Source organism: Neodothiora populina (assembly GCF_041146345.1).
Source record: "Neodothiora populina strain CPC 39397 chromosome Unknown canker_contig_15, whole genome shotgun sequence".
Taxonomy (NCBI): domain Eukaryota; kingdom Fungi; phylum Ascomycota; class Dothideomycetes; order Dothideales; family Dothioraceae; genus Neodothiora; species Neodothiora populina.
Genome location: NW_027191413.1, coordinates 2,942,102 through 2,969,853, shown reverse-complemented (window position 1 = coordinate 2,969,853; position 27,752 = coordinate 2,942,102). Strand labels below are relative to the sequence as shown.

At 50.8% G+C, this 27,752-nt stretch overlaps 9 protein-coding genes across 9 annotated transcripts, besides 2 other annotated features; 5 read left to right on the top strand and 4 right to left on the bottom strand.

The window, feature by feature from the left end:
* Positions 1-858: 858 nt before the first annotated feature.
* AAFC00_003344 (uncharacterized protein) lies at positions 859-2,865 on the top strand (the record flags this gene model as incomplete). The annotated part of the gene is made up of 4 exons (XM_069342803.1): positions 859-1,061; positions 1,115-1,988; positions 2,042-2,474; positions 2,537-2,865. 4 exons carry the CDS (start codon positions 859-861, stop codon positions 2,863-2,865), a joined length of 1,839 nt encoding a protein of 612 aa, XP_069199306.1.
* Positions 2,866-3,441: 576 nt separating this feature from the next.
* AAFC00_003343 (uncharacterized protein) lies at positions 3,442-4,668 on the top strand (the record flags this gene model as incomplete). The annotated part of the gene is made up of 1 exon (XM_069342802.1): positions 3,442-4,668. The coding sequence occupies one exon, from the start codon at positions 3,442-3,444 to the stop codon at positions 4,666-4,668; it is 1,227 nt and encodes a 408-aa protein (XP_069199305.1).
* Positions 4,669-5,247: 579 nt separating this feature from the next.
* On the bottom strand, positions 5,248-5,782 carry AAFC00_003342 (uncharacterized protein; the record flags this gene model as incomplete). The annotated part of the gene is made up of 2 exons (XM_069342801.1): positions 5,248-5,539; positions 5,601-5,782. The coding sequence occupies 2 exons, from the start codon at positions 5,780-5,782 to the stop codon at positions 5,248-5,250; spliced, it is 474 nt and encodes a 157-aa protein (XP_069199304.1).
* Positions 5,783-5,966: 184 nt separating this feature from the next.
* On the bottom strand, positions 5,967-7,568 carry AAFC00_003341 (uncharacterized protein; the record flags this gene model as incomplete). The annotated part of the gene is made up of 2 exons (XM_069342800.1): positions 5,967-6,295; positions 6,350-7,568. The coding sequence occupies 2 exons, from the start codon at positions 7,566-7,568 to the stop codon at positions 5,967-5,969; spliced, it is 1,548 nt and encodes a 515-aa protein (XP_069199303.1).
* A 488-nt stretch (positions 7,569-8,056) lies between these two features.
* Positions 8,057-8,068: a sequence feature (Short protein (AAFC00_003340, KAL1303027.1) was converted to a misc_feature.).
* Positions 8,069-8,126: 58 nt separating this feature from the next.
* Positions 8,127-8,129: a sequence feature (Short protein (AAFC00_003340, KAL1303027.1) was converted to a misc_feature.).
* A 5,590-nt stretch (positions 8,130-13,719) lies between these two features.
* AAFC00_003339 (uncharacterized protein) lies at positions 13,720-14,825 on the top strand (the record flags this gene model as incomplete). Its single annotated transcript, XM_069342799.1, has 2 exons — positions 13,720-13,912; positions 13,969-14,825. The coding sequence occupies 2 exons, from the start codon at positions 13,720-13,722 to the stop codon at positions 14,823-14,825; spliced, it is 1,050 nt and encodes a 349-aa protein (XP_069199302.1).
* Positions 14,826-14,939: 114 nt separating this feature from the next.
* Positions 14,940-18,448, bottom strand: AAFC00_003338 (uncharacterized protein; the record flags this gene model as incomplete). Its single annotated transcript, XM_069342798.1, has 3 exons — positions 14,940-15,568; positions 15,646-18,118; positions 18,176-18,448. 3 exons carry the CDS (start codon positions 18,446-18,448, stop codon positions 14,940-14,942), a joined length of 3,375 nt encoding a protein of 1,124 aa, XP_069199301.1.
* Positions 18,449-19,171: 723 nt separating this feature from the next.
* AAFC00_003337 (uncharacterized protein) lies at positions 19,172-20,371 on the bottom strand (the record flags this gene model as incomplete). The annotated part of the gene is made up of 3 exons (XM_069342797.1): positions 19,172-19,440; positions 19,502-19,940; positions 20,003-20,371. 3 exons carry the CDS (start codon positions 20,369-20,371, stop codon positions 19,172-19,174), a joined length of 1,077 nt encoding a protein of 358 aa, XP_069199300.1.
* A 698-nt stretch (positions 20,372-21,069) lies between these two features.
* Positions 21,070-23,035, top strand: AAFC00_003336 (uncharacterized protein; the record flags this gene model as incomplete). The annotated part of the gene is made up of 6 exons (XM_069342794.1): positions 21,070-21,162; positions 21,217-21,473; positions 21,528-21,612; positions 21,672-21,854; positions 21,907-22,687; positions 22,758-23,035. 6 exons carry the CDS (start codon positions 21,070-21,072, stop codon positions 23,033-23,035), a joined length of 1,677 nt encoding a protein of 558 aa, XP_069199299.1.
* A 955-nt stretch (positions 23,036-23,990) lies between these two features.
* On the top strand, positions 23,991-25,874 carry AAFC00_003335 (uncharacterized protein; the record flags this gene model as incomplete). Its single annotated transcript, XM_069342793.1, has 4 exons — positions 23,991-24,032; positions 24,089-24,420; positions 24,478-24,892; positions 24,948-25,874. 4 exons carry the CDS (start codon positions 23,991-23,993, stop codon positions 25,872-25,874), a joined length of 1,716 nt encoding a protein of 571 aa, XP_069199298.1.
* Between the last annotated feature and the right edge of the window lie 1,878 nt (positions 25,875-27,752).

Genomic DNA, 27,752 nt, shown 5'->3' with positions numbered 1-27,752 from the left:
GACAAAAAGACGAGACTCGTTAACAACGCCGTGCTGGTGCTACCCTCATTCTCTGACCACAACCCCTCGTCCTGAGGTATGCGAGAACATTGCCGAGGTAAGAGGTCACACAATACTACCTTACCTTACCCAACCTTGAACCATTGAACTATTAAGCCACGTCATCGTGCCCCGTCAGTTCTCTCACAGTCCTCGAAAAGCACAATGAGGAGTGATGTCAAGCGCATCGTTCACGTTCGGGGTAAAAGCTTCCATGTCCCCACTTCATCCCGCGATAACCCCGCACGGTAATCGTTTAACACCCAACTACCTTACAGTACCTTAACCATACTTTGTTTCTGCTTAATCTGTCAATACCACATACAGTATGGTATACTCTATACGCGCATGGAGGTCGTCAGATCTCCCGCTTAGTCGGCAATCTTCCTTCTGAGGCTTGTGAATACGGACGCTAGACTGCTCCCTGATGAATCCACTTGGAGGATCCGCTCTACATGCCTGACGGGATATTCGTCTACACCAATAGAGGCATTCCAATGCTCTTCGAACGTCCACGGATCTTCTTGCACGTGTCATCCATTATGCATGACGTCTGCCGTTCTGCTGTCAAGTCGCACAAATTGAGATACTGCAACCGCGTCTCGAGTCCGAACTTTGTGACTTTTGTTGTTCATGTTCATCCCGTGTTCCTGATCGACCAGGTACTCGCAGACCACTTAGAACGGGACATCTGTAAAGGCAAATACTCCTCATGTTCCCCGCACGAATGGTGTGTCGAGAGTCGTATATATATCATGTATAGAGTAAGTTCCGAAAGATGGTAAACTCTGCTGGTCGTCGCCGTTTGAAATCGCTACGATGTTGAACCGCATTGCTACTCTGATACTGCCTCTTGCCATCGCCAGTGTAGTGGATGCTTCAGTTTTGCCTGTTTCTTCTCCATTTGACCATTTACTCCAAAAGCGACAGTACGAGAACAATTCAAGTCTTCAAGTGGATCTTGGCTACCAAGTGTACGAAGGTACTCACAACAGCACTTCAGATCTGAATGTGTGGAAAGGGTATGATAACAAGTGATGGAATGTGGGCATATTATGCTAACTAGATCGGCCAGAATACGCTTTGCAGAGCCTCCTATTGGCTCTTTGAGATGGCAGGCACCACAAGCACCCAAATTGAATCGAAGTGTTGTGGCTCAAGCTACTAACCTTGGGCCACAATGTCCGCAAAGTCAGGACTCCTCATTACCTGCGCCGCATTACGGTGGGTATGGAAGTGAGGACTGCTTATTCCTCAATGTGTATGCCCCACCAGATGCCGAAAACTTGCCAGTGCTTGTTTGGATCCACGGAGGCGGTTACGGAGCTGGTAACGGGCGACAGGACTTGTCAACCATCATCAACGCAAATAACAAGAGCTTCATTGGTGTAGCGATCCAGTACAGACTGGGCGCTTTCGGATTCCTTGCCGGAGATGAAGTGTACAGGAACGGTGTCGCCAACGCTGGTATTTTGGACCAAACTTTTGCACTGCAGTGGGTACAATCGTATATCGGGCTGTTTGGTGGCAATGCCTCCATGGTGACAATCTCGGGAGAAAGTGCAGGAGGCGGTTCCGTTATGTTGCAAACTATGGCATATGGCGGTTCGCTTGGCGACATGCTTTTCACTAACGCCATCGCTGCATCTCCATACCTTCCCATGCAATATGGGTATAAGGACTGGGTTCCTTCTCAGTCCTACTACGCATTTGCTGCTGAAGCCGGATGCCTTCAGACAACCGCTTACGGTGGTTCTCCATATACTATATTCGAGTGTCTGACAGTACAGGACACCATGGTTCTTCAGAACGCGAGTTTCAACGTTTCATCATCTGGCACTTATGGAACCTGGGGTTTCTTGCCCGTGACAGACAACGTCTTTATACAGAATGTACCCAGCCAGCAACTCCTCCAAAAGCAGTTGAATGGTCGGAATCTTCTGGTCGGGGTAAGTGGAGTGTAGACTGGTGGATAGAATTTGGTGCTGACATCGAATTATAGAATAACGCGAACGAGGGGCCCGGGTTCACTCCTCAGACTATCACAACAGAGGCCGATTTGCTAGCTTGGCTGGAATTGACGTTCCCTCTCATGACCAACGACGACATCGCCAAAGTTCTTCTCTATTATCCCGGTAGCAATGACTCGGTTGATCCTAATGCCGCCGACTATGCGACCCTCGGTTACACAGGTCCGAGTGCATTGAATGAGAGTTCCGTGGGGAGCGGTCAACAGCAACGAGCCGACAACATATATGCCGAACTCACGTTCGTCTGTCCAAGCTATTGGATGGCAGAATCATTCACGGACAAAGGTCGAAGCTCGTACAAGTACCAGTACTCCGTGCCAGTCGCACAGCACGGTGCGGACGTTGCAGGTTACTTTGGTCCACCCAGTGTGGTCCAGAGCAGTGACTTCGAGCTAGCATTCATGCGTACGTATCCTCCTTTTCTACCTTGCTGGTATAACTCACCGGAGGATGTTACTTACACAAAGGTGTAGAGATCTGGGGCAATTTCGTAACGGGATCTAATCCATCGATATCTCTTGCGGTCGCGAACGGCGCAAATGCAACCAATCCATCTACCTCGAATCCCATCACAGACTGGCCGCCCTTCAGCATCTACGCCCCGTACCAGATCAACCTCAATGAGACTGGTGGCGTCCCTTCTAGCATGGCGGTTTTGAAGACCGAGAATTCTTCGATATCGATCGGGCCTGGTTTAGTGAATGATTTCAGTCTAATTAATGCCTGGACTTGGGAGCAAGGCAGAGGGTACAGATGCGACTTCTGGAGGTCGGTTGCAGGCATCGTACCTATGTGAGGGGAGAGATGGCCAATGATTGCACGGAGACGTTCTGCAAAGCGAGAAGACAGAGGTGATGTTATAGTGTCCTATATACAGCACGAATCAAGCTGTACATCGAAGTATTGTTACACAGAGTGCTACTATGATCAGTGATAGTATGTGCCCCTACTCGCATCCGGTAGGGCTTGTGATACCGCCTTTGTCAGGTCGAGCGGAGATGTCACAAATGTACCTGTTTTAAACGGGCATCGGGAAAGGCGGGGTCCAGACGTCATTCTCTCAAATACCCTACCTTTGCACTTGCTTTCAGTCCACCTTCTGTGTTTGTAAACATGAAAGCCAGATCAGCCCGAGGAATATAGAGGTACAAGTATCTATCTTAGGTAGCTATATATAGACAATAAGGCAAATACAAGCACATGCCAAGAATGCTTCGGCCGGTGATCCTCAGTGCCAAGAATAGCATGATCCTCCGAAACACGTGCTGACACTCTATTTATACTGGAGCCTAGTTCTCATATATATATATGTGTATCTTGCGAACAGTTGACGACAGCACGATACGGTAGTAGGATATCCAGAGATTTAATCATGTCTGCAGACGACTATTACAACGACTCAGGCAGCGGCAATGCGCCGCCGCCGCAAGGATCATATCAGGGCCAGCCAGGCTACCAGCAGCGCTATCAACAGACGTATCAACAAACATATCAGCAAGACTATCACCACACTCCACCACCACCGAGTCAAGGTCCGCCAGCCAGTTATGCCGAGTCACAGCACTCTGGATCACAACCATCGGGTTATCAGTACTCGCAGTACTCGAGCAGTGGGCCTTCACAGGCATATGGGCAATACAACACTGCGCCTCAACATGAACAACAACAACAATCCTATCAGCATCAGGAATATCAATCGCCAGACTACCAGCGTCAGGGATATCAGCAGCAAGAGCACCAGTATGGCGGATATCCAGAACAGCAACAACAGCAACATGCATATCCTCCGCAGCAGCAGCAGCAGCAGCAGCAGCAGCAGACACCCTACCAGGAGTCCAGGATAGAAGCTGGCGGCGCACACTCGCCTCATCCTCATCCTCCTCCACAGCAACACAACAACAACAACACTTACACCCAGTCGACGTACCACGAGTCCTACTCGTCTGGTCTTCGACCAGGCTACCAGCACGGCGGCCCCCCTCCCGCATACGAAGAAGACAAAGGCGTGGCCGGCGCTCTCGCAGGAGGCGCACTGGGAGCCTACGGCGGGCACAAAGTCAACCACGGCGTCATCGGGGCTTTGGGCGGGGCATTCGCCGGATCCAAACTGGAAGACCACTTCAAAGAGGACAAAAAGAACAAGAAGCCGAAAAAGGAAGGTCGACACAGCCGAAGCAGCAGTAGCAGCAGTAGCAGCAGCAGCAGCAGTAGCTCGTCATCCTCCGACTCGGACCACAAAAACAAAAGGGACCGACAACGCCCGGCCGGAGCACCCTTCGCAGGCAATTTCTCCGCGAGCTGCGCTAGCATCACGTTAGACGGCGACTATGACCTGATAGCGCAGTGTCCTGCCATGGACGGCTCTCGGAAGCTCTCGTCCATCTCGCTGAACAGCGTCTTGGCCAACATGAACGGCGAGTTCGCCTGGGCCAGAGGCGGACACTTTGGCGCGTCCGCCAGGAATGTCAGGCTGGTGGATAACGGGAGAGTGCTGGAGGCTGAGCTGGGCAGAGGGGGGAGTGGGGGGTGGAATCGCACGACGATACATCTTGATGAGAAGATTACGAATGATAATGGCGAGTTGAAGTTCCTCGGTTGAGGTAGATGGCGGGTTGTTCTAATCAGCAGTTCGTTGATCATATGCTCCTTGCCATGCGAGACTGGTAGTGAGATTTTCTATTCCGTCATGCTTCTGATGATAAGATGCGTTACCACACTCTGTCTGTGTGCTGCCTTCGTTGCTTGTTCGCAGTGCTTACTCGTTTGGTGGGCGCTCTGTGCGGGGTAATATTCCTCCTTCGGCACAACGATGGGGAAAGAATTGAGATCCGAAGAACTCCAACGTTCGTGTGTGCGGAGGAAATTGGGGAACTGAAAGGCGTTTTGTTTTGATCTTGGGCGAATACCTAGACTAAGGCACGATTTGAAGGCACCCACCTGGGACGTTCGGGGGCTTAAGCTTTTCTTCCTTCGGCGATACGAGATCAAGACCCGTTTTCACGACAAATAGGACAGACCGCCTGCAAGCTTCTTCGTGCTAGGCTCTACGTCTATGAATGTGGTTCGATGGATGTGCACACGGCCCGACCGGGTGTAAATGAGCGTCCCGGGTTCCTCTCGATGAAGTACTTTGCTACTCACAAATAGCCTCGACAGAGCACCTAGTAGAACGTAAATCCTATTCGCGTTCCCCCTTCATCACACCCTCCTCTCCCACACGTCCCATGAAAGTGACCTTTCGCTTGGTGATCAGCCACTGCCCTGTTGCGCCTGGCACAACCTTGGACGATCCAGGTGAGCATTCCAACCTGTCATCGTACCTACCGTACGCAGTGACGATTTGGCCTTTCCATCGACCCTGGCCGAGGTGGATACCAGTAAAGTATGTTGTAGCCGATGCGGAAGAAGCACCCTCGTCAATAGTAATCGACTGCGTCGTCAGAGCATGCTGTGTGGTCACAGGCTCTAGCCTGTTGTTGGATATAATCAGCATTATTGGGCGAGACAACTTTGAAGCATGCCCCGGACTACCTTTTGCGAATGGCATTGGCAAGAGCATCTCTATCGTCGAATGCTCCGCCGAATGGGTAGCGAGCATCAAGAGTAGACGCGAACACGTCCTGGAACAGACTAAAGTCCTTCGTATCCAGAGCAATACAGTAAAGAGCGACGGTGTTTCGAATCGCTTCGTAGTCTAGTGCGTTTTGAGCCATGGTGAGTCGTGCTTGTACGCTGCTCACTATGGAGAATTTTTCGACGTCAAGAGCTGTCGTGTTCCTGTTCGAAAGGCAATATTGGGTATGCTGGGTGTCTGATATATCATCTCGGGTCCCCGCAGTGAAATTTGTAGATAGCCGGAAGTCTATCACTCGCGGCAAAGATACCGGATTATCAGCATCATGTTGCATCAGCAGATGCCCAAGATGCACGTAATTCGTCCCGAAAATCGTTTGCAGGGAAGCCAGTCTGCGCCTTGTATCGTCCCAGTATTTCCAGGATCGTTGCTCTTTTATCAGGACATGATGTGTACATGCCAGCGACGAATACACTGCCAGAAGAAATGACGCTTGCTGCGTCGTCGACGATCGTAACAGCAATTCCACATATCGCATCAACGGCTGCTTCCACCAGGACACTATGAGAAGGTCCGTCGAGATCGGCCACGGACTGGGGTTTCGTGGATAAGAGCATCAGTCGTGCATAGTTGTGCATTTGCAATGCATTCCCTTTACGCTGTTAGTCATTTGTACAATGAAGAGAGCAGATGCAGAAACACTTACCGAAGACCGGAGGGTGAATCCAAATCGGCCTGAAAGGGCCTATCCTCAAACCTGGTGTGGATGGATATTGCTGGTAATGAGGTGGTAGGTGATCCAGCCATGAATCCAGTTGCCCTGCGAGTTTCTCGCCTCTTTGTACGCGTGCTGCCTCGTTTTTGACGCCTGCCTCGACTTCTTCCGAGGAAACATAGTTTACGCATTGGCAGCACAGATAGACTGAACGCTCAGCCATACCCCATTCATCCAATTCGGAGTAGTCCTTGGTCGGTACGAAGGAGCTGTAGACTTTGCGATGTTCCCGGTACGCTGCCCAAAGGTCCTGTCTTAACCAAGACCACCAGATTGCTTGTTTTAGGCCTCCAGACTCGCCATTGATTTCCAGAGATCGCTGTACACCATAGGCCCCCCTCAGATGCCGCTCCCATGCCACGCCGTCTCCGTCCATGAGTTCGTATGTCGACAAGAGCATGATGGTGCATTGTAGTTCGTCGCTGCGCAGATATGCCTCGTCCTTCATAGCTCGTTGTAGATATTGCAAGGTTTCATGGTAGTATTCGGCACCCATGCTGCGGTCAGGCTGAAAATCGGTTGAGAACGGAGCCTGCGGTCGGCGGGGATTAGTTGTCATGTCTCGCGCCGACAGAGCAAGGACGGCTTTCCGCAAGCCCTCATCGTGCAGAGCAAGATGCGGCACGAAGAGCGAGAAGTGCCTCTTGGGATCAGTCAAATCTAGCCATGTGCTGAGATTGTGTACAAAGTGGTTCATAAGGATGAACTCGCCCTCACTCAATTGGCCAGCACTGCCAACTCTGGGCTGTCCAGCCGTCGTGCGAGCTGCAGCGGGGCCAGGACTACCCGCACGGAGGATGACTTGTCGCGTGTTCTTTCCAGCTGGTGATGCCAGCGTCACAGGGGAGTCGCCGGCATGTGCAGAACCGACACTGCGAGGGTAACGAGAAGCAACCAAGGGTGTCGCGAAGGTGTGATTGGCGTTGCTTACGTCAGCTGCAAGTAGACCAAACCATCTCGAAGTTATACTGGTGAGATCACGAGAAGAAGCGCTGGAGTCGGACTGAGGGCTCGGGCCGATACTCTCTCGAAGAGCAGTCGAAGACGAATGCCTTTGTGCGTTATGTTCAGAAGCAGAAGCTGATGCGGGCTCCAAGAACTCTCCAGCTCTCGTATCGGAATCGCGTCGAGGACGTTTTGAGGCAGACATGTCCCGCCGAGGTACCTGGGTCGTGGTTCCATCAACCGAGTCATATTGTAATGACGGGTCAAGAAGCCTGTCATCAGAGCTCTACCAGATTTTAGCCACATGTAAATTGCAAAGGTGTCTCAAGCAACAAAGCAGTTGTGCGTGAAGCTTCACACTCTTTTTGACTCGCGAAAGGACGCTCAAAGCCCTATCCACGGAGTAGTGCAAGCTGTTGAGGGGCTCAGTAAACCTTATCAGCGCTAGGCTTTGCTCTTGTGAGGCAAATGTAGAGCGTCATGATAGCTAGACAAGGTGTTATGGAGTTGACAGCCGCTCGATCGCCTGTATCAAAGTTGATGGCAAAGAGCAAGGGGAAGGCTTGAAACAAGCGCGATTCATTTGCGGTGAACCTGGAACTCACCTTTGAGTCGTTATACTGGCACTCTCGCCCACCCCTCTGGCACGCGCCGCAAGCCGGCCGCTTTTCGTCACATTTCATGTGCCGCAGTCTACATACGGTGCTAAAGAGTCCATCAGCACAGCTTTTCTGCAAACGGCGCGCGTATCGCGCATTCTCACCATCCTGTCGTGACCCGTAGTCCTCTACCACGGCTCTTTCGAGGCTTTTTCTTCCGCATGGGGATATCGCCATCATCACTATGGGTCTGCATCTGCAGGCGTTGGATGTTTGAGCAGTCTAGCAGTCTAGCAGTCTAGCCGATGATAATATTGCTGTTATTCATCCAAACAGATATAACGTTGAAGGGGACGGATTGATTGGTTATGCTGTGGAAGGGATATCCCCACATTAGCATGCCTTGGCGACTTGGCATCTTGCTACAACAATACTCCGGAAGTTAGATATCATCAACTCTGGCTCATGAACGCCGATTGAATATTGACAATTCGTTGAAATTGAATCCTAGATCGAAAGCAAGATCTTGCAAAGGTGGCTTTCGGAGCGTTTGTCGTATTCCAGGAGAGATTGTGCTCGTATCTCGGCGCGCACGCTTCCCGACGTACCTGGGGACTACCCGCGTAGGGTTCATCGTGAGTCTGGCACCACCATGCTTCGTTGTACAGTAACCACAATGTCGCAGCTTCGTAGTAGGCGACAGTCGGCTAGACCAAGGAGATCGATCCGGATTGGACTGAAGAGACGCCGTCTTCATGCCCATGCATGTATGTCGGTAGGATGAAAAAGGAGCACCAGTCAGGTCTCAGGATAACGCTGTCGATGGTGCCATAATTTCAGGATCGTGAAGTGGCCGAGTAACTTTCGACTGCCTTCGTAGTATGGAAGACCAAGAAGATGCGCGCAAAGCGTTGGAAAAGAATCAAAATGTCTCGGTCGTTCTTAAAACCTCGAACTCGGACCATGCTGTACCTACCTACTGGCTGAACCGATCTCGAGATCTCTGGCCAGACTAGCGACCATCCTTCAAAAGACCTACCTGTATTAAGCGCCGACAGCTTGGAAGTTTGGTGGTGAAGGTAGTGATCTGAATTAAGCCACACGCCAACCAGGCGCCCTCCCACAAGCCACGTAAATTGAGCTTCAAAAGCATGGATTGTCAGAGACAGGTGCAGGGATGCGGTTCCTTATCTTCTACTATCATTAAAGTTGGACCTGTATCGGAGCGCCGGGTTGGATGTCCATCATCATGGCTGTGTGTGCGCTCACGTCCCAGATGCGATGTATGATTGACAGACCGCTTGCTTTCATTGCTCATGTACCGATCGTCGTAATTGGAGCGGACGGACGTAAAGCTCGCCTTACAGAAGGTATCCAACAAGGGTCCAGGTTGTATTCTGAGTTCGAAGCTGTGTAGAAAGTGACTATGAGGCTGCCCTACACATGGAACACGAACAGGCGTCTGTCTTCCCTCTAACATGTCCGATTCGACAGCAAGAAAGATCAAAAGCAATACTGCGAAGCGGCATCTTCTCTGCTACACACTCGAGGAACTGAGGAGTGGGACAGCAACAGAGGACTGTCGCTGAAGTGGGCTCAGCATAACATGATAAATAAATACGATCACATCAGGATAAGTGGGGACTACATGGGGTGCAGATGGGGGAACGACAAGGGGGTTTACCGCATAGTTGCAACAGCCGGACCTAGCCAAGCCTTAGCGTAGCAATGCCGGACCCATTCTGGAAAATGCTGATGCCGAAGTATTGCCGTGGGCCGCTTCTCTTCCCACAAACGGTGTCGGGCTGCTTGCCGAAGTGAAGAACAGTGGGTGACAGTATTTATTGGCCTGACGGTACTAAGGTAAGGTAGATAAGCCCTCCGATCCTCGTTCCAAACAGCTTGGATAAGGCTGTTGTGAGGAAGAGCTAGAGCCAATCTCCGATGTCAGGGGACGCCAATTCTGTCACCCACTGTACAAGTGCGCAAGCTCCTCGTGATGATACAGTATACGAGATACGAGCCATACATACTTGTACAGACACTATGACCAACCATTGGAGAAGATGACCAGTTTCGCCAGTAAGGTAATCTTTCGTCGAGAGCTGGAACCAGGCAGATGACAAGGGTTCAAGCTGTTTGAGCGAATAGCGACCCTTTTTTCCGGACCTTCTTCCGGACGAACGGTAGCCACTTGTTTGACAACGATTATTCGCTGACTCGCTTAATCTGGAAACCATCGAGCGTGCGACGCAATCCTCTCGGCGTAAGTGACCAGGAACTGCAGCGAAGCACAAGGATGACACGCGTAGCAGGTGCAGAACCAGCAGTACAGAGTGACGACAGCCAACGGAGCCCAAGCATGCGAGAGGACCACATTGAAATGAGCAACACTTCGCTTCGCTTATTGCCTTGAACTTTTTTGAGGTATGGCTTTCGCTTTTGATTTGATTGTACATTTGTGATATGTTCGTTGTGTGTTTCTTCTTCACTGTGCTCGTCTAATTTGTCAAAACTGTTAACGAAAAACCCGACAATCTGGTACGCGATATAGGCCAAGTGGGAATCGTTCGATATTGGGTGGCCTAATGTGGTGGCATGACATTGTCGCCCACGAATCACTAGCGTATACTTCGTCTCGGTCGACTTCGATCCGACCACGATTGTGCGATACAGCACATTCTTTACCGTTCTTGCCGCTGAATACATATATAGCATATATAGCGAATTGGTCGCTCATGGCCCATCCATACATGAACTGTGCAGTCTCAACGCCAGCAACTATCTCCATGTACAAATATCCAGGAGTTGATACACAAATCATGCAAGCTGTGTTAGACTGCGAAGTACAGGCATAATTCATGCACAACATGTAGAGCTAGGTCGTGTTCTTGCGTTGTCACCGCAGACATAACAAAATTGCTTTCACATGGTCCTCGTTGGCGAGAACTTACGAGAAGAACATGTTTGTCTAATGCATCTCAGCAGCAACATCATAAATACACTTATGATCGAAGACCGATTTGACTCAATCGTCACTTCTCGCCATCTCGGGGTGAAGTCAACGTGAGTAAGCTATGTAGGTAGATGATGTTGTACAAGGGGTTCGAAAAGCTTGTCTGCACTAGTGTCCTTCAAAGTTCAGTCACTTTTGCCTTTGATCGTGGCGTTCAATAATCTTCCGAATGTTCTTTCCCATCTCACGGGAATAAGACTGGATATCATTCAGTGCATTGCGTGGCGCGGACTTGCCCAGGTATCTTCCAGAAGTTTTCCAGACAAATCGTTCCCAGAAGGTCTCCGGGTCATGCATATACATCTGAACAATCACTGTCTTGAAGTGAGACACGACGACTGCTGCAGGCTCGAGATCACCGATCTCTCTTATGTGACGAGGCTCAACATTCAGCTGGAGATGTCTGAGGTTCTTGCAATCTGACAGCATTGTTGCAGCTTCTTTGAGTCGTGCCGGCTGCACAGGCATGATCATGCGCCGCATTTGTGCCCGGTTGTCTTTGCGCAGAGCCTCGAGGAAGCTCACAGCAGCATCGTATGTACGGAAGGAAAAAGTGTTGTTCCCGTACAAAATGCCTGCAGCTTCATTCTGGATGGTTTTGCAAGCAGAGAGCAAGCCGAACCCTTTGAGAGGGATGTGATTTGTTGCGTCAGGGATTTGGTCAAGGTGGGGTTGCCAGAGCGACTCGAGTTGCACCCTCACGGAGGCGCATAATCCTAGATGCATACGCCTGCTGATGATCGACAGATAGTAGCAATCTTTAGTCAAGACCAGTCGATAGATTTCACTCCTTATTTCCACAGGGAGCTTGAGGAAGGTGACCACCCTTGGTGGGTTTGGCTCCACTACAAAAGTCGTGCACGGCTGATGTGGATTAGTTTCTACGTCGATCTGGCAACATTAGAGTGTGTTCCATCAAGAGCTTGGTTTGGCTTACTGTCTTTAGAAGGTATTCCTCAGGATCATAGCCGAGCAGCCTTAGTACGTGGTGCTGACGCTCATCGGGGGTCTATAACGATATCAACACACGTCGTCATCTCTGAAAGTGCGAGGCAATAGTACCATTTCTTGAAGAACTGCATCCGGAAGAATTGGGTCGTCCGGGTTCTTCACAACTCTACTAACGATCTTCTTAACCCGGCCGTTGGAGGACTCGTGTGTAATCAGCTGGCGTGACAACATAGCGAGCAGGCGTTGCTTCACACCAACAGTACAACAGAGCAAAAGAGTTGCGTAACAGTAAAGCGATGTTGACGCGCTTTCTTCTAGGAGTGATCGCTTCGAGAAGGGCTTTTTCTTCCGCTTGAATGATAGTAAAAAGTCGTTACCTGATAGAACTACAGGATGGACGAACGAAAAGTTTGATAAAAACACAAGCTGCGGCATTGTTGACTCACTTCACCTCCTTTGCTGCGCCCCATGCCGAGGACTGCTAAAAGTTAAGGGTTCGTCGACGGCGATGTCATTTGGGTCTCCGGTATGGTCACTATACTCGAAAATAGTCGTTGTGCTCGATAACCGTGCAAACAGGCTGCGGCGATGTCATAGACCCATGCCGAGAAGACACATTGGTAGTTGGAGTTTTGTATAAAGACTTCATCAGTGTAAAAGTATGCGACAAAGGCCATCAACAGAGACATGGATCGTTAGAGTACTGCAACGGAGGCCTTCGAAAGCAAGAGTGGAACGCGATATAGAGCTCAAGGTCTCGCGACACACGCCTACGATGAAGATCGAATTCTGCAGATTGTTTTGGGACGGCGCGACAAAGTCATTCGAGGGACTGTGAATGAGAATATCGACGTGTGTGGCAAAGATCGAAGTGAGATAGAATCATATAGGTCATCCGTGATTCATCAACAAAGTCCTATGATGGAAATCAACTAGACGGATTGGCTGAGGCCATGATGGAGATCTTCGATGGTACCTCTGCAGAGCCTCCCTTCGCCTAATGTGCTATTACTGAGCGAGTCTTTCAGATCTCGCATGTCATGTAATAAGAGAAAAGAGAGCTGGCTCTACTGGACAGTCTAATGTCGTTGTGAGATCTAGGTTTGTCTATAGACTTTCGGATAAAAGAGGAATAAGGTTACTAAGCGAATCGCCTATGGACTCTTTTTAGATTGTGTCGGAACAACTATTATCCTTGTTGTCATCTGCCTGCCCGCTACGATAGCCAAAAATGCTACGATACTCCACCACGGGGAAGCAGTGGATTTTTGTGTTTAGTATACGGACTTGAGCACATTAATGATCAAACTGTCTGGAGATGAACATTCCTTCATCGTGTTCTTTGATCATTCACAAACAGGCTCACATCAATTGATCCACGGCAAAGATGCGGACCTTCCATCAAAAGTCGCTGGACGGACCGCCCGATCGCAGGCCGACGGACAGACCGCCGAATCTCCGCATCGAGTGGTAGCAGTCCCATCACACGCTGCATAGTCGTCTACTGCTGTCCGACAGGGGACTCTATGCCTTGTCCGACGGAAGACGTATGAGCAACAACCATAGGCTGGGGTCCTGTCGCGTCTCACGAAACTGTAAATTAGGACTCGATGGTATGTATATGTGGTCTTTCCCAGTCGTTGCCAGAATGAAAACAAAAAAAAGTCTCTTCCTCCCCAACCCCCGATAATAATATCAGATAGTACCCCTTTATACTCGACTTTCTTTCATCATTTCTATTTTTCAAAAGTCATCACTATATTCTTCTCCAGTATTCTCCGCAAAATAAAATGTCTGCCAAGTCCAGTGTGCTACTCCTAGGCTGTGGAGGTGTGGGGACGATCGTGGCTCTCAATCTGGAGAGAGGTGGTCTCGCAACCGTGACTGCTGTGCTACGGTCGAATTACGCAGATGTCAAAAGAAGAGGTTTCCACATTCAATCATGTGATCACGGCGAACTGCACGAATGGCGTCCATCCCACCGTAAGTCTTTTTTCTTTTCCCAAAACCAAAACACCATACTCAACACCCATCCACAGTCGTCGACCACGTGCCATCATATCAAGACCATAAATTCGACTACATAGTATGCACGACGAAAAACACGCCCGACTGCAAACCGACGCTATCAGAAACCATCGCACCAGCCGTGACGCCCAACCACACGGTCATCGTGCTGCTCCAAAACGGCATCAACCTAGAACGAGCGCTATTCGACGCCTTCCCCTCGAACACGGTCTTGTCAGGGATAAGCTACATCCGCTCGCACGAGGTGTCGCCCGGCGAAATCGACCACATGGACCACGACGAGCTGATCTGCGGGCCCTTCTCGCGAGTCCCGCAACAGCCCGACGAAAAGGACGTCGCCGCGGCGCGCAAGTTCTGCGAAATCTACGGAGCCGCGGGCCGCACGATAAGCACTTACGACGAAGACGTGCTGTCCTCGCGATGGCGCAAGCTGATGTACAATGCGTGCTTGAACTCCGTGTGTGCGGTGACGGGGCTGGACACGGGGAGTGTGCAGCAGACGGGGACGCTGGTCGATGGGCTGGTGAGGCCTGCGATGAAGGAGATCGTGGCGGCGGCCCGAGCGGCGGGGGCCAAGAATATGTCCGATGAGACTGTCGAGGCGACGATAGCTGGTCTTGAGCCGGTTGAGATGAGGTTCAAGCCTAGCATGCTTGTGGATATGGAGAAGGGAAACTACACCGAATTCGAAAACATTGTGGGCGAGCCTCTGAGGGCGGGCACGGCGCTGGGTGTGCAGATGCCGACGCTGAGTGTCGTTTACAATATCCTTCAAGCGTTTCAGTGGCGGCTCAAGATGCAAAAGGGACATGAAATGCCAGAGCTGTGCAAGACGGACTCGCCAATGGCGGTCGACGATTCGAAATGAATGACAGAACAAAGGTAGACAGATAGTGACATCATCGGGTTCTTCATACATGACTTTATCCATAATGTCTAGCGTACGAGCGCGACGAGAATCTATCTCTCTAGTACCGTTGATCTACAACTTGGCACCGCCGAAGTCTTCGAATTCGTGAATCTCCCGCACAGGCTTGAGTCCCTCGCTGAGCGGTACACCAGCCTTGAAGTCTCTGGCATCGGTGATCTCGACGACTTCTGTCGACTTGCCCTGCAGAGCGCTGTTCTCGCTGCTCGTGATGCTGTCGTCCTGCTCGCCGCCGACAAGACCACGCTTCTTTGGGACGATACCAAGGGATGGCAGGATGGAGTCGACGAGTTGCGCACCCTGCACCTTCAGACCTTCCAACTGAGCGGCATCGGCACCTAGCGAAGGATTTGCAGAAACATAGCTTGACGCAGCCTCAAGGATAGCTTGTGTGTCTCCTCCACTGACATCCACACCGTCAAGCTTCTTGCCCAGTGCATCCTTGTCGACGCCAGCAAAACCCATCTGGCCAAGGACTTGTGCCAGAGCATTCGCTAGCTCGGCTGTCTGCTGCGAAGCATCTGCAGCTGACTGTGCGGCAATGTCGACGACCGAATGCTGGGCAAGTAGATGCACCGCGAGATTTGCTCGGGTGTCTTTCGATGCGGGAGAGATGTACTGGGTGAAGAATGACACGATGTCAGGCTTGGTCAGAGTCCGGAGGTGTTCGACGTCACGTTTCACTGTGAAGCCAACTGGTTAGCGCATTGGAAGCAGGGCGAAAATAGCATTCCGACTGGGGATAAAAATGGTGACTTACCAAGTTCGAAATCGAACGCCTCGGACGTGATATGGTGCCAGAACCTGCCGCTTTCCTGGTTCAGATTCTTGAGTTTTTCCTCGCGTTTGCCAACCACGGCTTCCTTGTTCTTCTCGAAATCCGTCTCGCTCATCTCCTCAAGCTGCTTGCCGAACTTGCGAAGGAAGACCTCAATGCGCTTCGTCAAATAGTCAGGATGACGTTCGCTCTGGATGATGATTCTGAAGCCTGAGACAGTTGCTAGCATGGTAGCTCCAGACTGCACGACGTAGCCTAGTTGTTCCTTGGAGCGCAAAGTGTCGAAGCAAGGCTCGTCAATCATGTGCGCAAAGAGAAGCAGCTTGGCACGCGTGACGCGATCACTGGACAAGCCGGTGTACAGCTGATAATCGATGCAGTGGTTGACGTTCTGAGGGTCCGCAAGTGTCTTCTTGTAGACATAATTACTGCCACCAGGAAGCACAAGCGAGCGTCGAATAGGCCATTGCGCAGCTGGTAGTGTCTTGGGCCTCATGATAGATTCCACCAGATCGGTCGTCTTCAACGCATCCTCACGCCACATGTTGCCGTGGGCGAGGATCTCGATGTGCATCTGTTTCAACACCTGTGGGAAGAAGGCGCGGACGTCATCCGCAGTCACCGCCGGAAGCTCTTCAAGAAGTTGTTGAATGACGAATCCTTTTTCGGACGTGAGCCAGCGGGAATAGGTGCCAATCTGCTGGTAAGGCTGGGTGAAGTCAAAGTTGCGCCAGCCGCGGAGGAGACGGTCTTTGACGATATTGAAGCGATCGTCCTTGATGTCCAAGTCGCGAACGGCAAGCAACACTTTTTCGAGAAGCACAGACATCTTGTCATTGTACCCAGAAACGGCAATGTCAAGGCCTTGCGCATGGTTAGAAAAGTCATAGTTGACACCAGCAAGCTCGGCATCGTAGCTGTACTCGGTCAAGCTATCTTCCACCAAGGCGGTGAAGAGTTGGGTCATGACAGCATTGAACGCCGAGACATTGACCAAAGCGGAACGAAGGCAGACTTTGACGTTGGCTTTAGGAGCCCAGAATTGGTCGTCCTTCTTCCACCATGTTCTGACAAGAGCATCATTGCGGATGAGCTTGGGGCTGAAGGCAGGGGTCTCGACTTCTTTCTTCTCAACGTCCAGATGAGTGGGGACAAACTCGTTCTTGTGGGGCAGATGCAGCTCGGCCGGCCTCTGAGCGGCAGACGCTTTGCTCGCAACTTCGAGCTCCTTGAGGAAGTCGGAAGGAATCGGCTCGTACTTGTACTCGGTGCCATACCACTGCTCCTTTTGATCCCAGTCGCCCGGAAACTCCTGGGAGACGACCTGTAAGCGGAAGTTGTCGGCACGCAGGCAATCAAGGCCTCTTTTGATGGCATCCGAATCGAACTTCCAGATCTTGCTTCCAGCACTCAAGAGCTTCTCACGCGGGTATGGCTTTTGCATGACACCGCTGTAAGAGCTGGTGGTCCTGCTGGCTGGGATCTTTTGCTTGAACTTGAAGTCGACTTCGGCGAGCTGAGCCATCTCTGTGACAATCCACTCTTGAGGCGGTTGCTCTTTGATCATAGCAATGTATTGGAAGACAGTCTTGACCACCTCCTGGTAATTTTTCAGACCATCCTCGGTCAAGCGAATAGATATGGAAAAGTGAGCAGTTCCAGGGCAAAGACTCATCGGCCCAGCACCGAGACCATTCGCCCAGCCCTTGGCCTTGATGTATGCAAGAATACTGCCAGGGCCCTCGTGGCCGATCAGATGGCTGATATACTTTGAGGGCTGCGACTCCCATAGCTCGTCCTCGTCGATGAAGTCAAAGTGGACGTCAAGCATGCGCATGTCCATGACGGGCTTCACGAAAATCTGCATTCCAAGTTCCTTCTCGGACAACGCAGGAACGTCGTCCCATCGCAACTTGGGCAGGTCAAAGTTGGGCACGTCGGAGAAGAGTTCGGTGACCCAAGCCTCGAGCTCGTCTAGCCCCTCCCTCCCGAGCACCACCAACTTCATGCGGTTCGCCGAGTAGTGCTTCTTGTAGAATTCAATGAACTTGTCCCTGATCTTGACTCCTCTCTCGAGCGGCTCATCGTGTAACACCTTGTAGTTTCCAGTAGAGAATTTGTGGAAAGGATGGGCCTTGTTTGACAAGCTCTTGTTCAGCTGGTGCAGCCTCCATGTGTCGGACTGCAGGTTCTTCTTGTTCTCTGAATCCACTGCGCGCAACTCACGATCCAGCGTGTCCTCGAGAAAGAGCGGCTTGATGAAGAATTGTGCGAAGAGATCCAGGGCGCCGTGGAGAGGCCCCTTTTTGGCGCTGTCGAGAGATTCTTGGCTGTTGCTCGGAGCAGAAGTGGCAGACAGTTCGAAATAGTAGTTGGTGTCACAAGCTGCCGTGTAAGCGTTGGAGTAGCCTCCGTACGACTGGAGGTATTGGTTGTAGTCGTTCTCGCCAGGAAACTACGAGGTCTGACGTCAGTTTCGCCCGAAATCATCCGCGTATCATTATCAACATACCTTTTCGGTTCCCATAAACAGCAAATGCTCTACAGCGTGGGCGATGCCCGGCATGTCCTCCTCGTCGCTGAAGCTGCCCACGTTGACGTCCATGGCTGCGCTAGCCTTGTCCGTGTCGGCATCGTGGATCAGAAGAGCCTCGAGCTTGTTCGGCAGCTGCACCACTCTGTATGTTCTCGTGTCTAGATCAGGCTTCTCCAGGTGGTCTGCCAGCCGGTTGACCGGAGCCATCGAGTTGTTGACGACGGGCATCTGCATTGCACTTCCAACCATGTCGTCAGAAAGTAGGCCGCTGCTTTGCCGTAGATATCTAGCACTTGAAGAGGAGAAGAAACGTGGGAGTCGAGAGGGAAGCAGAGATTGACCACCGGGGGCGAATGAGGCGGTATGCTTTTGGCAGCAGAGGAAAGATTCAAATGAACGGGCTTGTGAAAACTTCCTTACCCTTGCGGAGAGAAGAGCAGTGTCCACGTGCTGATGTTTTGGAACAAGCCCGATAGCATGAGAATGAGCTACTCGTAGTTGCCTAGCGAGATAGAGGGGCATCAAGCAAGGGATGCACGCTCTTGGTAAATATAAGACAATACCAACGATGTGATGTGCCTGTCGTCTTTTACCTTTTGCGAGACAGCAAGCCTATTTATGTCAGATGACACGGCGAGATAGACAGCACGTTGGCGTATAAGCAGTGAAGAGTCGGTATCCTTTTGATAATATTGCACTTTATGTGAACATGTTTGGGCAAGTAATTACCTCGAGGCAAAAGTAGACCTCGCCCACACCTTCCCGCGTTTAGAAAGCATTGCATGTGTCATCATCTGCGCCTTCCTCGAGTCCACCTTGATGTCCGCCTTGGCGCGCCAAGCCCGCGGGTCGCTTATTGTTCATCTTCGACATCAAACGAATGAGATCAGGTTTGATGTGTGATAATGAGATGCGGTGTTGATACTCAGGGCAGGCATGTGTGATGACCGCTGACCGGTGGTCGTGAGCGCGTCAAATTGTGATTGCACTAGGCGCCGCCTCGTCGCTCCTTCTGTACTGCAGCGCCGCCCTCATCCTACGATATTCTCCCCAATTGGTCGCTTCATACTTGACCGGTTCTGCCGCACTGGTACACGCTGGTAGGCACTCGACTACTGAGTTCTCATCGGGACTGACAAAATATGGAATCGAATATCTCGCCCGCGTCAGCCTCTGTTCGCCTTCGAAGCGATCCGATAGTGGTGGCAGCGTCACGCGGTGCATCGTCGACTTCAGCTGGTCTGCATGGCCTTGTCAGTATGACATGTCCTAACGCATCTACATTGACTGTGTAGTGCTCACCATTGCTCCATCTCATCAACAGATCCCCCACATTCATGATCAACGCGCCTTGCATCGGTGTCGCATCAATAAAGCGCCCTCTTTTGTGGGGGTCTTCGACCTGTAATCCGCCACACTTGTCCTGGAACAGCATGGTGATGCTACCCCAGTCCGTGTGCGCCGGCATCCTCGCCGATTTGTTGCTTTCTAGTTCTATCGCAGGAACCGGTGGGTAGTGCAGGAGGCGGAGTTGATTGTTATGACCGGAGTGGTATTTCAATATGAAGTTCGCGTCGTTTAGTCCGAGTCCTATTGCCATAGCCGCCAATAACTTCCGGGCCACCTCATTGCACTTCCAGTAGAAGGATGTCTCGAAGTCGCGGAAGCCAGGAAGCACATCTTCCGGCAGCCAGATGGGCGGCTGTTCCTTGTTTCCCTCGCTGCCAACTTCATAGCTCTCCTGATATTGATATTAGTGGTTGAATATGGAACACTACCTACTGTCCCCTATTGTAGTCTTACTTTGCAGTCTTTGACTTCCCTCAGCTGCTCGCCTACAGTCTGAGGGTCCGCATCCATGCCATAGACCTGAGACACCTTCTCCAGCCCTGGAGACGAATAGCCTCGATGCCATTCTGGATTGGGAGGATGTGGAGCGAGCATTTTCTGCTCGTGACTGAGGTCGAATAGTTTCTTAGACATGGCGAATGCTTCATCGAGCAGTGCTTTCCCCACGCCATGATTGATGATATACACGAAGCCTACTTCACGGCATGCCTTGATAAGATCAGAGGCGATCTTCCCTCGCACTTCGGCAGGTGCATCGTCTTGCCATTCGGAGAAATCAACTACGGGTATAGAGGACGATTCTTGTTCGTTTTTGGCAATCATGCTATAGCGAGAAGATATTGTAAGATGGGGTTACATTCGGATTCTAAACGATGACATTGATTTCTTATAGCCCGTCAGAAACCACTGTGAGTCGCACTTGGTGCGCACAGTACCTAGGTAAGATACAGTAAGGGAGATAGGCGTACCACCAGACGCGGGGCTAGCCTGCGGGGTGGGAAGCCCAATGAGGAACGAATATACTTTCGCTCCTACCCCAAGTCTACTTTGCCTTTTGTGCTCACCAGAGCTCGGCCGAGTTTATATCTACTGTGTACTTCGAGATCTGCATAACGACACGTCCAGAAGAGTGAGATTCGAAATCTACAAGCCATGCAGTGGGTTACTATGATCTACTTTTAAGCAGCGAATTCGTGATAGGTGTATAGCGATGTCTGATCGACTCTCACAAGTCCTGAACACACACTTCGTGTGTGCCTCGTAATGTGCCAGAGTCCAAGGACCATGTAGTCGTCCTGATAAGCTTACAAGGCAAGCCGCCTGCAGGATTGCAGGATGATTCGCACATCACGTTGCACGATAGGCATAGTCAGGCAAGATCGACACAGATATTCCCGCCAGAGATAGGCAGTCAATGTTATCTGGGAGATCCAAAGCCATCTTGGTTGAAGCATGCTATATACCTGACATGTTTGTCCACGTAGTACTCACGAGTAGCTTCACATCTGGCAGTCGTTGCAATGCTTACCGAGAAGACCAAGCCTAAGGTCGAGTATTGGGCGAAGCGTCTCGAGTGTCCAATTGACGAAGATGCTGGCTATCACAACACATTTGTGAGTATCAGAGACCGAAATGGTACATTGTGTGTAGCTAATTCGTCCCCGAAGTGGTGCAATCGTGATCTCATCCCGATACCAGAAAATCGACGGACCTGGACGTGGCAAGGATATGCAGGATACTGGGTCATCTCTGGCGTCAACACGACGGCATGGACCGCTGGCTCGACGCTGCTCTCTCTGGGACTCAGTGTCCCACAAGCCATTGGTTGTGTCGTCGGCGTTGCGTTGATCTCTGCGTTGATCGCTGTGCTTGCTGGATGGCCCGGCAGTCGCTTGTATCTGGGCTTCACAGTACTCTCGCGCTCGTAGGTCTGTCTGGATAGCGCTTCGCCCCTGTTCACTTGTACTCACAAAGACAGCTCCTGGGGTATGCGCGGTGGTTTCTGGCCAGTCCTTAACCGCATCATGACATCGATTATCTGGCTCGGCATCCAGATGTATTGGGTGGGTTAGATACAACAGATGGCTTACCGTACAAGATCACTGACTGATTGACCTTGTAGGGCGGACAATCGGTCAAGATCATCTTGAATGCCATCATCGGGCATTCCTTCCGAGATCTCAAGAATACTTTGCCCGAATCCACCAACGTTGACACAGCAAGTCTCATATGCTTTTTCATCTTTGCCGTAATATTCTTGCCTACCTTGATGATTCCTCCCGAGAACTTGCAGATGCCCTTCAGAGTATATGCTTTCGTGTAACGCTGCCGTGACGGTGTGTACTGATTGATATCAGATCACGTTCATCATGATAACTTGTTCCATGTTTGGCTTGCTTGGTTGGGCGATTGGTACAGCGGGAGGACCGGGTACCCTTTTCTACACCCCAAGTACAAAACAAGGCTCTCTCCTTGCCTGGAACGCTGTTTACGGCCTGCAATCCATCGTCGGCAGTCAAGCCTCGGGCTGCCTCGGGCAATCCGACTGGACGCGATATGCGAAAACTCCTAATGCTGCCCTATTCGGCCAGGCGATTGCAGCTCCAGTTCTTATAGTGACAACTTCCGTCTGCGGGATCCTCATCACCAGTGCCACGGAGACAATCTACGGCGCTTATGTATGGAATCCGTTCGAGCTTCTTCTCACGATTCAGCAGCATTCGCTATCGGCGGCAGCAAGAGCGGGCACATTCTTCGCAGCACTCGGATTCCTAGCCTCTCAGCTCGCTCTTTGTCAGATGCTGAATTGTATATCCTCAGGTATGGATCTGGCGGCGCTGTGTCCCAAGTGGATCAATATCCGTCGAGGCGGTTACCTCCTCAGCGTCGTCAGTATGGCTATCTGCCCTTGGAACTATGTGACCAAGCCGAGCACCTTCATAACTGTGCTCAGCGGGTGGAGTGTGTTTCTTAGTCCAATGACTGGTATAGTCGTAAGTGACTATTTCCTTGTCAGACAAGGGAAGTATTGCGTTGGCGATCTCTACACTGGCAATTCCGAGAGTGCATACTGGTATATCAGTGGCTTCAATTTAAGAGGATTCACGGCCTGGGCGATGGGACTCTGGCCATTGCTACGTAAGTTCCCGATAGGCACCTGCTGAGCGCTGCAAAGAGGCTGTACAACTGACACAAGCCCCAATCATAGCTGGCTTCATCAGGGCTATAAAGGGCACTGCATCTTCTGCCAATGGATGGGACCATTTATACCAGATCAGTTACTTCTACGGCTTTTGTGTCGCCATGCTTGTGCACTGGGGTCTCCACACGGCATTCCCGGCAAAGAAGCAGAAAGCGAGCGGTCCTTTCGTCTTGCAAGATCACGTGCGAATGCTGGAAGGTAGGGATCTCGGTGACGATTCAGACTTTGGTCCAGAACAAGATCGACATGTTGATTTTGTTGTGGACGTAGAGAGCAAGTGCTAGCTAGGCGCGTATAAATTTGATGTAAAGTCAAATCATGCGACATGCCATGCTATGCCATGCCGTGCCATGCCATCCATACTGTACCTTTCGCATCGTATCAGCATATCTCCGTGGACTCGATCTGCGGCACTGACGCCACTCGGCGGCCAAAGCAGCATTCTGACGCCGTCGCCGACGCCCCGAGATGTCTACCGAACTGCAAGAGACCTAAGGTAGGTAAAGCTGCACGCTGCCAGCCATACAGTACCTTATCCAATGCTACCTCTGGTACGGTACCGTATCTCGGCGACGTGCCGAGTTATTCACATGCGTCTTGGATTTCGAGGCACGCGACACTCAAGGTGCATCCAATTCGTGCATCTCGCCATCTTTGTTTCTTTTCCTCAGATAAGGGCATGCGAATAGTATTGCCATGTACTCACGCCAAGTCTGGGCGAGAAAGGATGCTTTTCCTCGTCCGCATTGAGATTGTGTAGGGCATCCTGGGCACGCCTATGCGCTAGTATGGATTTGGATAGCAGTTCCGACGGCCCGCCCACCCTCGCGAACTACGGGGAAAGGCGCGGGGCGTATTTGTGCCTTTTACTCGATCACATCGAGTCAACAGGGTCTTCATCCTCTAATCTAAAGTTTTGAGGTAACATCACTCGAAAAAAAATCATAGATATGGTCTTTTCGTAAGCTATCGTAGACCCATCGCCTTACACCATGAAATATAAGATGCTCATGATCCCCTTCAGTAGGTGTTGTTTTTTGCATCGATTAGTGTCTGACACTTTCTTGCTTCCACATATGATCATTTGAAGCATATATCCACCTCATATCCCTATATACATACCTTATATATTGCATCACTTCTAAGTTCACGGAGCATACTCCTACCCCACATCTGGAAGTCTTTCTTCTGGTCACTTCCTGTCAAGTGTCGTGCTCGCGCTAAGGATCGACTTGCATCATGTCGAGGTTTCGGGGCCTCAAGTCCGTCGCGGAGAAGCTGGTAAGGTTATCCCCGGTATCAGCATCCAAGTCTAGGTGGCTGACGCTCCATTTCAGGAAGTCGAGTCCGAACCTGGTCTCAGCAGCAAGGAGCTCTTTCTCACCAACCATGACTTGAAGCCGGTCGAGCCAGAGCGACGACAGTGGAAGGCGTTCAACTTCGTCGGCTTTTGGATCGCGGACAGTTTCAATATTAATACCTGGATGATAGCGGCGTCTTCTTTGGATCCTAGCGTTGGCCTGTCTTGGTGGCAGGCCTGGATCTGTGTCTGGGTGGGCTATACTATCTCGGCTTTCTTCGTCTGTCTCACTGGTCGCATCGGTGCGACGTATCACATCAGTTTCCCCGTTGTCAACAGAGCCTCCTTTGGTATCTGGGGTTCCTTATGGTATGTACCTAGTGTGACAGGTGGTTCTTGGTTGTTCATCGTCTAATCTGCTTTTAGGCCCGTTCTCAACCGAGTGGTAATGGCTTGTATCTGGTATGGTGTTCAAGGATGGATTGGAGGTGAATGTGTATTTCTCATGATTGCATCGATTTGGCCCTCTTTCGGAACCCGTCCATCATTGGTCAAGTCGATCGCCATGGGTGGAACCGTCAACTACTTCATCTCGTTCCTTCTCTTCTGGCTCGGCTCATTGCCTTTCATATGGTTTCCTGTCCACAAGATTCGTCATCTGTTCACGTTCAAGGCCATCGTTGCACCCACTGCTGGTATTGCTTTGTTCATCTGGGCCATCGTGAAGGCTGGTGGTGTTGGGCCGGTCATCCACCAAGGTTCGACAGCTTCTGGATCCAAATTGGCATGGGGAGTGATTGCGGGAATCATGAGTGCTGTTAGCAACTTTGCTACTCTTGTTGTAAGTTAATCCTCAGAATGGCACGTTTTGATCTGACACTCACTAACTTTTGTAGGTCAATGACCCTGACTTCTCGAGATTCGCCTCCAAGCCTAGCGATGCTTTCCTTCCCCAGTTCATCACTATCCCAATGGGCTTTGGTCTGACTTCGTTCATCGGTATCATTGTTGGATCATCCTCGGCTGTCATTTATCCTAAGCTCGGTGCTACCTGGAACCCTCTGGACCTTCTCAAGGAGTTTATCACTGATGGAGAATCTGGTGTTGGCAGTTCCGGCACCCGCGCGGGAGTATTCTTCATCGCCGCCGCATTCGTTGTTGCTCAACTTGGAACCAACATTGCTGCCAACTCGATTAGTGCTGGAACCGACATGACAGCCTTGCTCCCCCGCTACATTAACATCCGTCGTGGTGGATACATTTGTGCTCTCATTGGTCTGTGCATCTGCCCATGGCAGTTCCTTACCAATGCAAGTAACTTCACTACCTACCTCAGCGCATATTCGGTCTTCTTGTCGTCCATTGCTGGACCCATGATTGCGGATTACTACTTTGTACGCAAGGGTTACTACGAAATCAACAACCTCTACAGCGCCGACAAGCGCGGTCCGTACTATAGCACTGGTGGTGTGCAATGGCGTGGCTATGTGGCTTACATCAGCGGTGTTCTGATCAACATTGTCGGTTTCGCTGGCGCTTGCGGTGTTACCGTGCCCATTGGTGCAACCTACATCTATAACATCAACTTTTTTGCTGGTTTCATCGTGTCAGCAGGCATGTACTGGATCCTATGCACGCTTTGGCCTGTACCTGCACTCAGCCCCACTGGATCCTGGTTTGAGGTTCACGATGTCATCGAGCACGACACCAGTGTCGTCGAGGGCAGAGAGGGCGACGACTCGCTCAAGCACCCTGATTATGATGTTGAGGAGCAGCGCGGCTTCTTCAAGAAGACCATGGCCAGTATCAGCAAGGCAGTGTAGATTGCGTGTTTATCGGGGATGCGATTCGAAGGCTTTATGAATTATGTAGATGGTTGTGGTTTGGCGTAAGGTAGATTGGTCGGCGTCGGATAAAAGTCGGTGCTTCAGATGAATAATGATTTCTTTCTCTTTCGCTTCTCCTCGTTGTACGGTCCCTCTGTTGATACTCAATTACATGTTTCGTAATCATGCGTACATGATTCATAAGGTAGTGTGGTGATGCTTTGCGAAAACTGAGTCTTCATTTCTACACGGAAGCGCGACTTGACGTTCACACAATGCTCGTGCTGTGTACCGCTGCAGCGTTTCCAGCAGAAGTACCTAACTAGAAGCGAGTAACAGCGCACTACCTCCAAATTTCCAAGTCGTCGGACCTGTAGACGATACGATCATATGTTGAATCATACTTCTGTATATGGAGAAACATAGAAGTCATGTAAAAGAGCACATAGCCCGAGCTCTCTTGGAATTATTCATGATTCTGTTGGATCCTGCTGTGATGGCCAGGGTCGCCCTCGAATCACTAAGGTAGTGTTCGGCGCATACCTCAAAACGGGTGTACACTCACTTGCTCAACAAGCATACACGCCAATCTCAATGGTATATCAGGCTGTAACAGATAATGTAGCACACATACTATATATTACTGCATCATTCGCGAACCTCGATAGCGCAACAAGTATCCAGGTACGTGCATAAGGTAGGTATGTGTTGCATGTCATGTACAGAGATCAGTTTAGCATGCAAGTACAAAAAGCACGGAAGTTTCATCACCTTCAAGCACGTCACGAAAATTGATGCGCAGTGCATCGAGCTACTGCCAGCAATTGGAGATCAGTAGCACATGCTATGCGTGATCTGGTTTTCTTACGCACTGGCATTGACGATTTCACTGCATCACACGGTCCATGAGCAGCAAGTGGCATCAAGGTGAAGATGAGCACTCGATCGACCGTACCTCCAATACGCACAGAAATGGTGAGTTCAGATCACGGCTGATCCATGATCCAGACCTCCAAGAGAAATCAATACAGACCCACTTCTCCCCGGTATACTATACTGAGACACAATTATCAATAGAGCCCTGCGGGTGGTCCACTTTTCCTTGTCTTGTCTACCCTATCTACCTTCGAGATTACACTGCGTATTCGGCCCCGTGGGGTAGTCTATACGAATACGGCCTGAGGCATTGATAGCTACGCGTACTTTTCACAAGTAGATCGATCGGGTTGATCACTTGTTCAAGTACAGTACTTTAACAGAGGATCCATGGATCGATATGTAAGGGTACCCTGGACAAAGTACGTTTCATCCAACGACACGGGATGACTCTCGAGTATAAAAACCCACTGTTGGTGCAGGAGCAAACTGAGGCTTGGAGATGGTCATTCCTAAAGGGGTCAAAGTACCTAACTCTAAAATTACGCGCAGCGAGGGGTCGAAGCGGGTTGTCAGTCGGAGCCGCATACTACTTTTACACAGGGAATGCGAAATTAATCACGATCTAAGATGAAGCAGACCAATGCTGTGTTGAACGAGATTAGAACTCTAGTGCTGATGAATTGGCAGGAAAGAATTCTGTGACAGGCTGACACAGCTTTGTCTCTGCCAGGAGCAAATAAGAGAATCGAGGCGTGAATTGCATTCAAAGTCAAGTTTCGACGGGTGAGCTGCAGCTCCGTCGGCGCGTTCTCGAGAGCTGAGAGCCAGTAAATTGCTCAGACGTTGTTAGGAAGGGGACGTGCAGATACTCCAAAGAGTGCTTGGCGCCCGCAAGTCGCGCTCTCGGGCTTTCACGCTTCACCCATCACGCTTCACGCTTCACGTCCTCGAGCGCGAGGCGTACGTGATTGAGACTCGTGTGTTCGCCGCCTAATA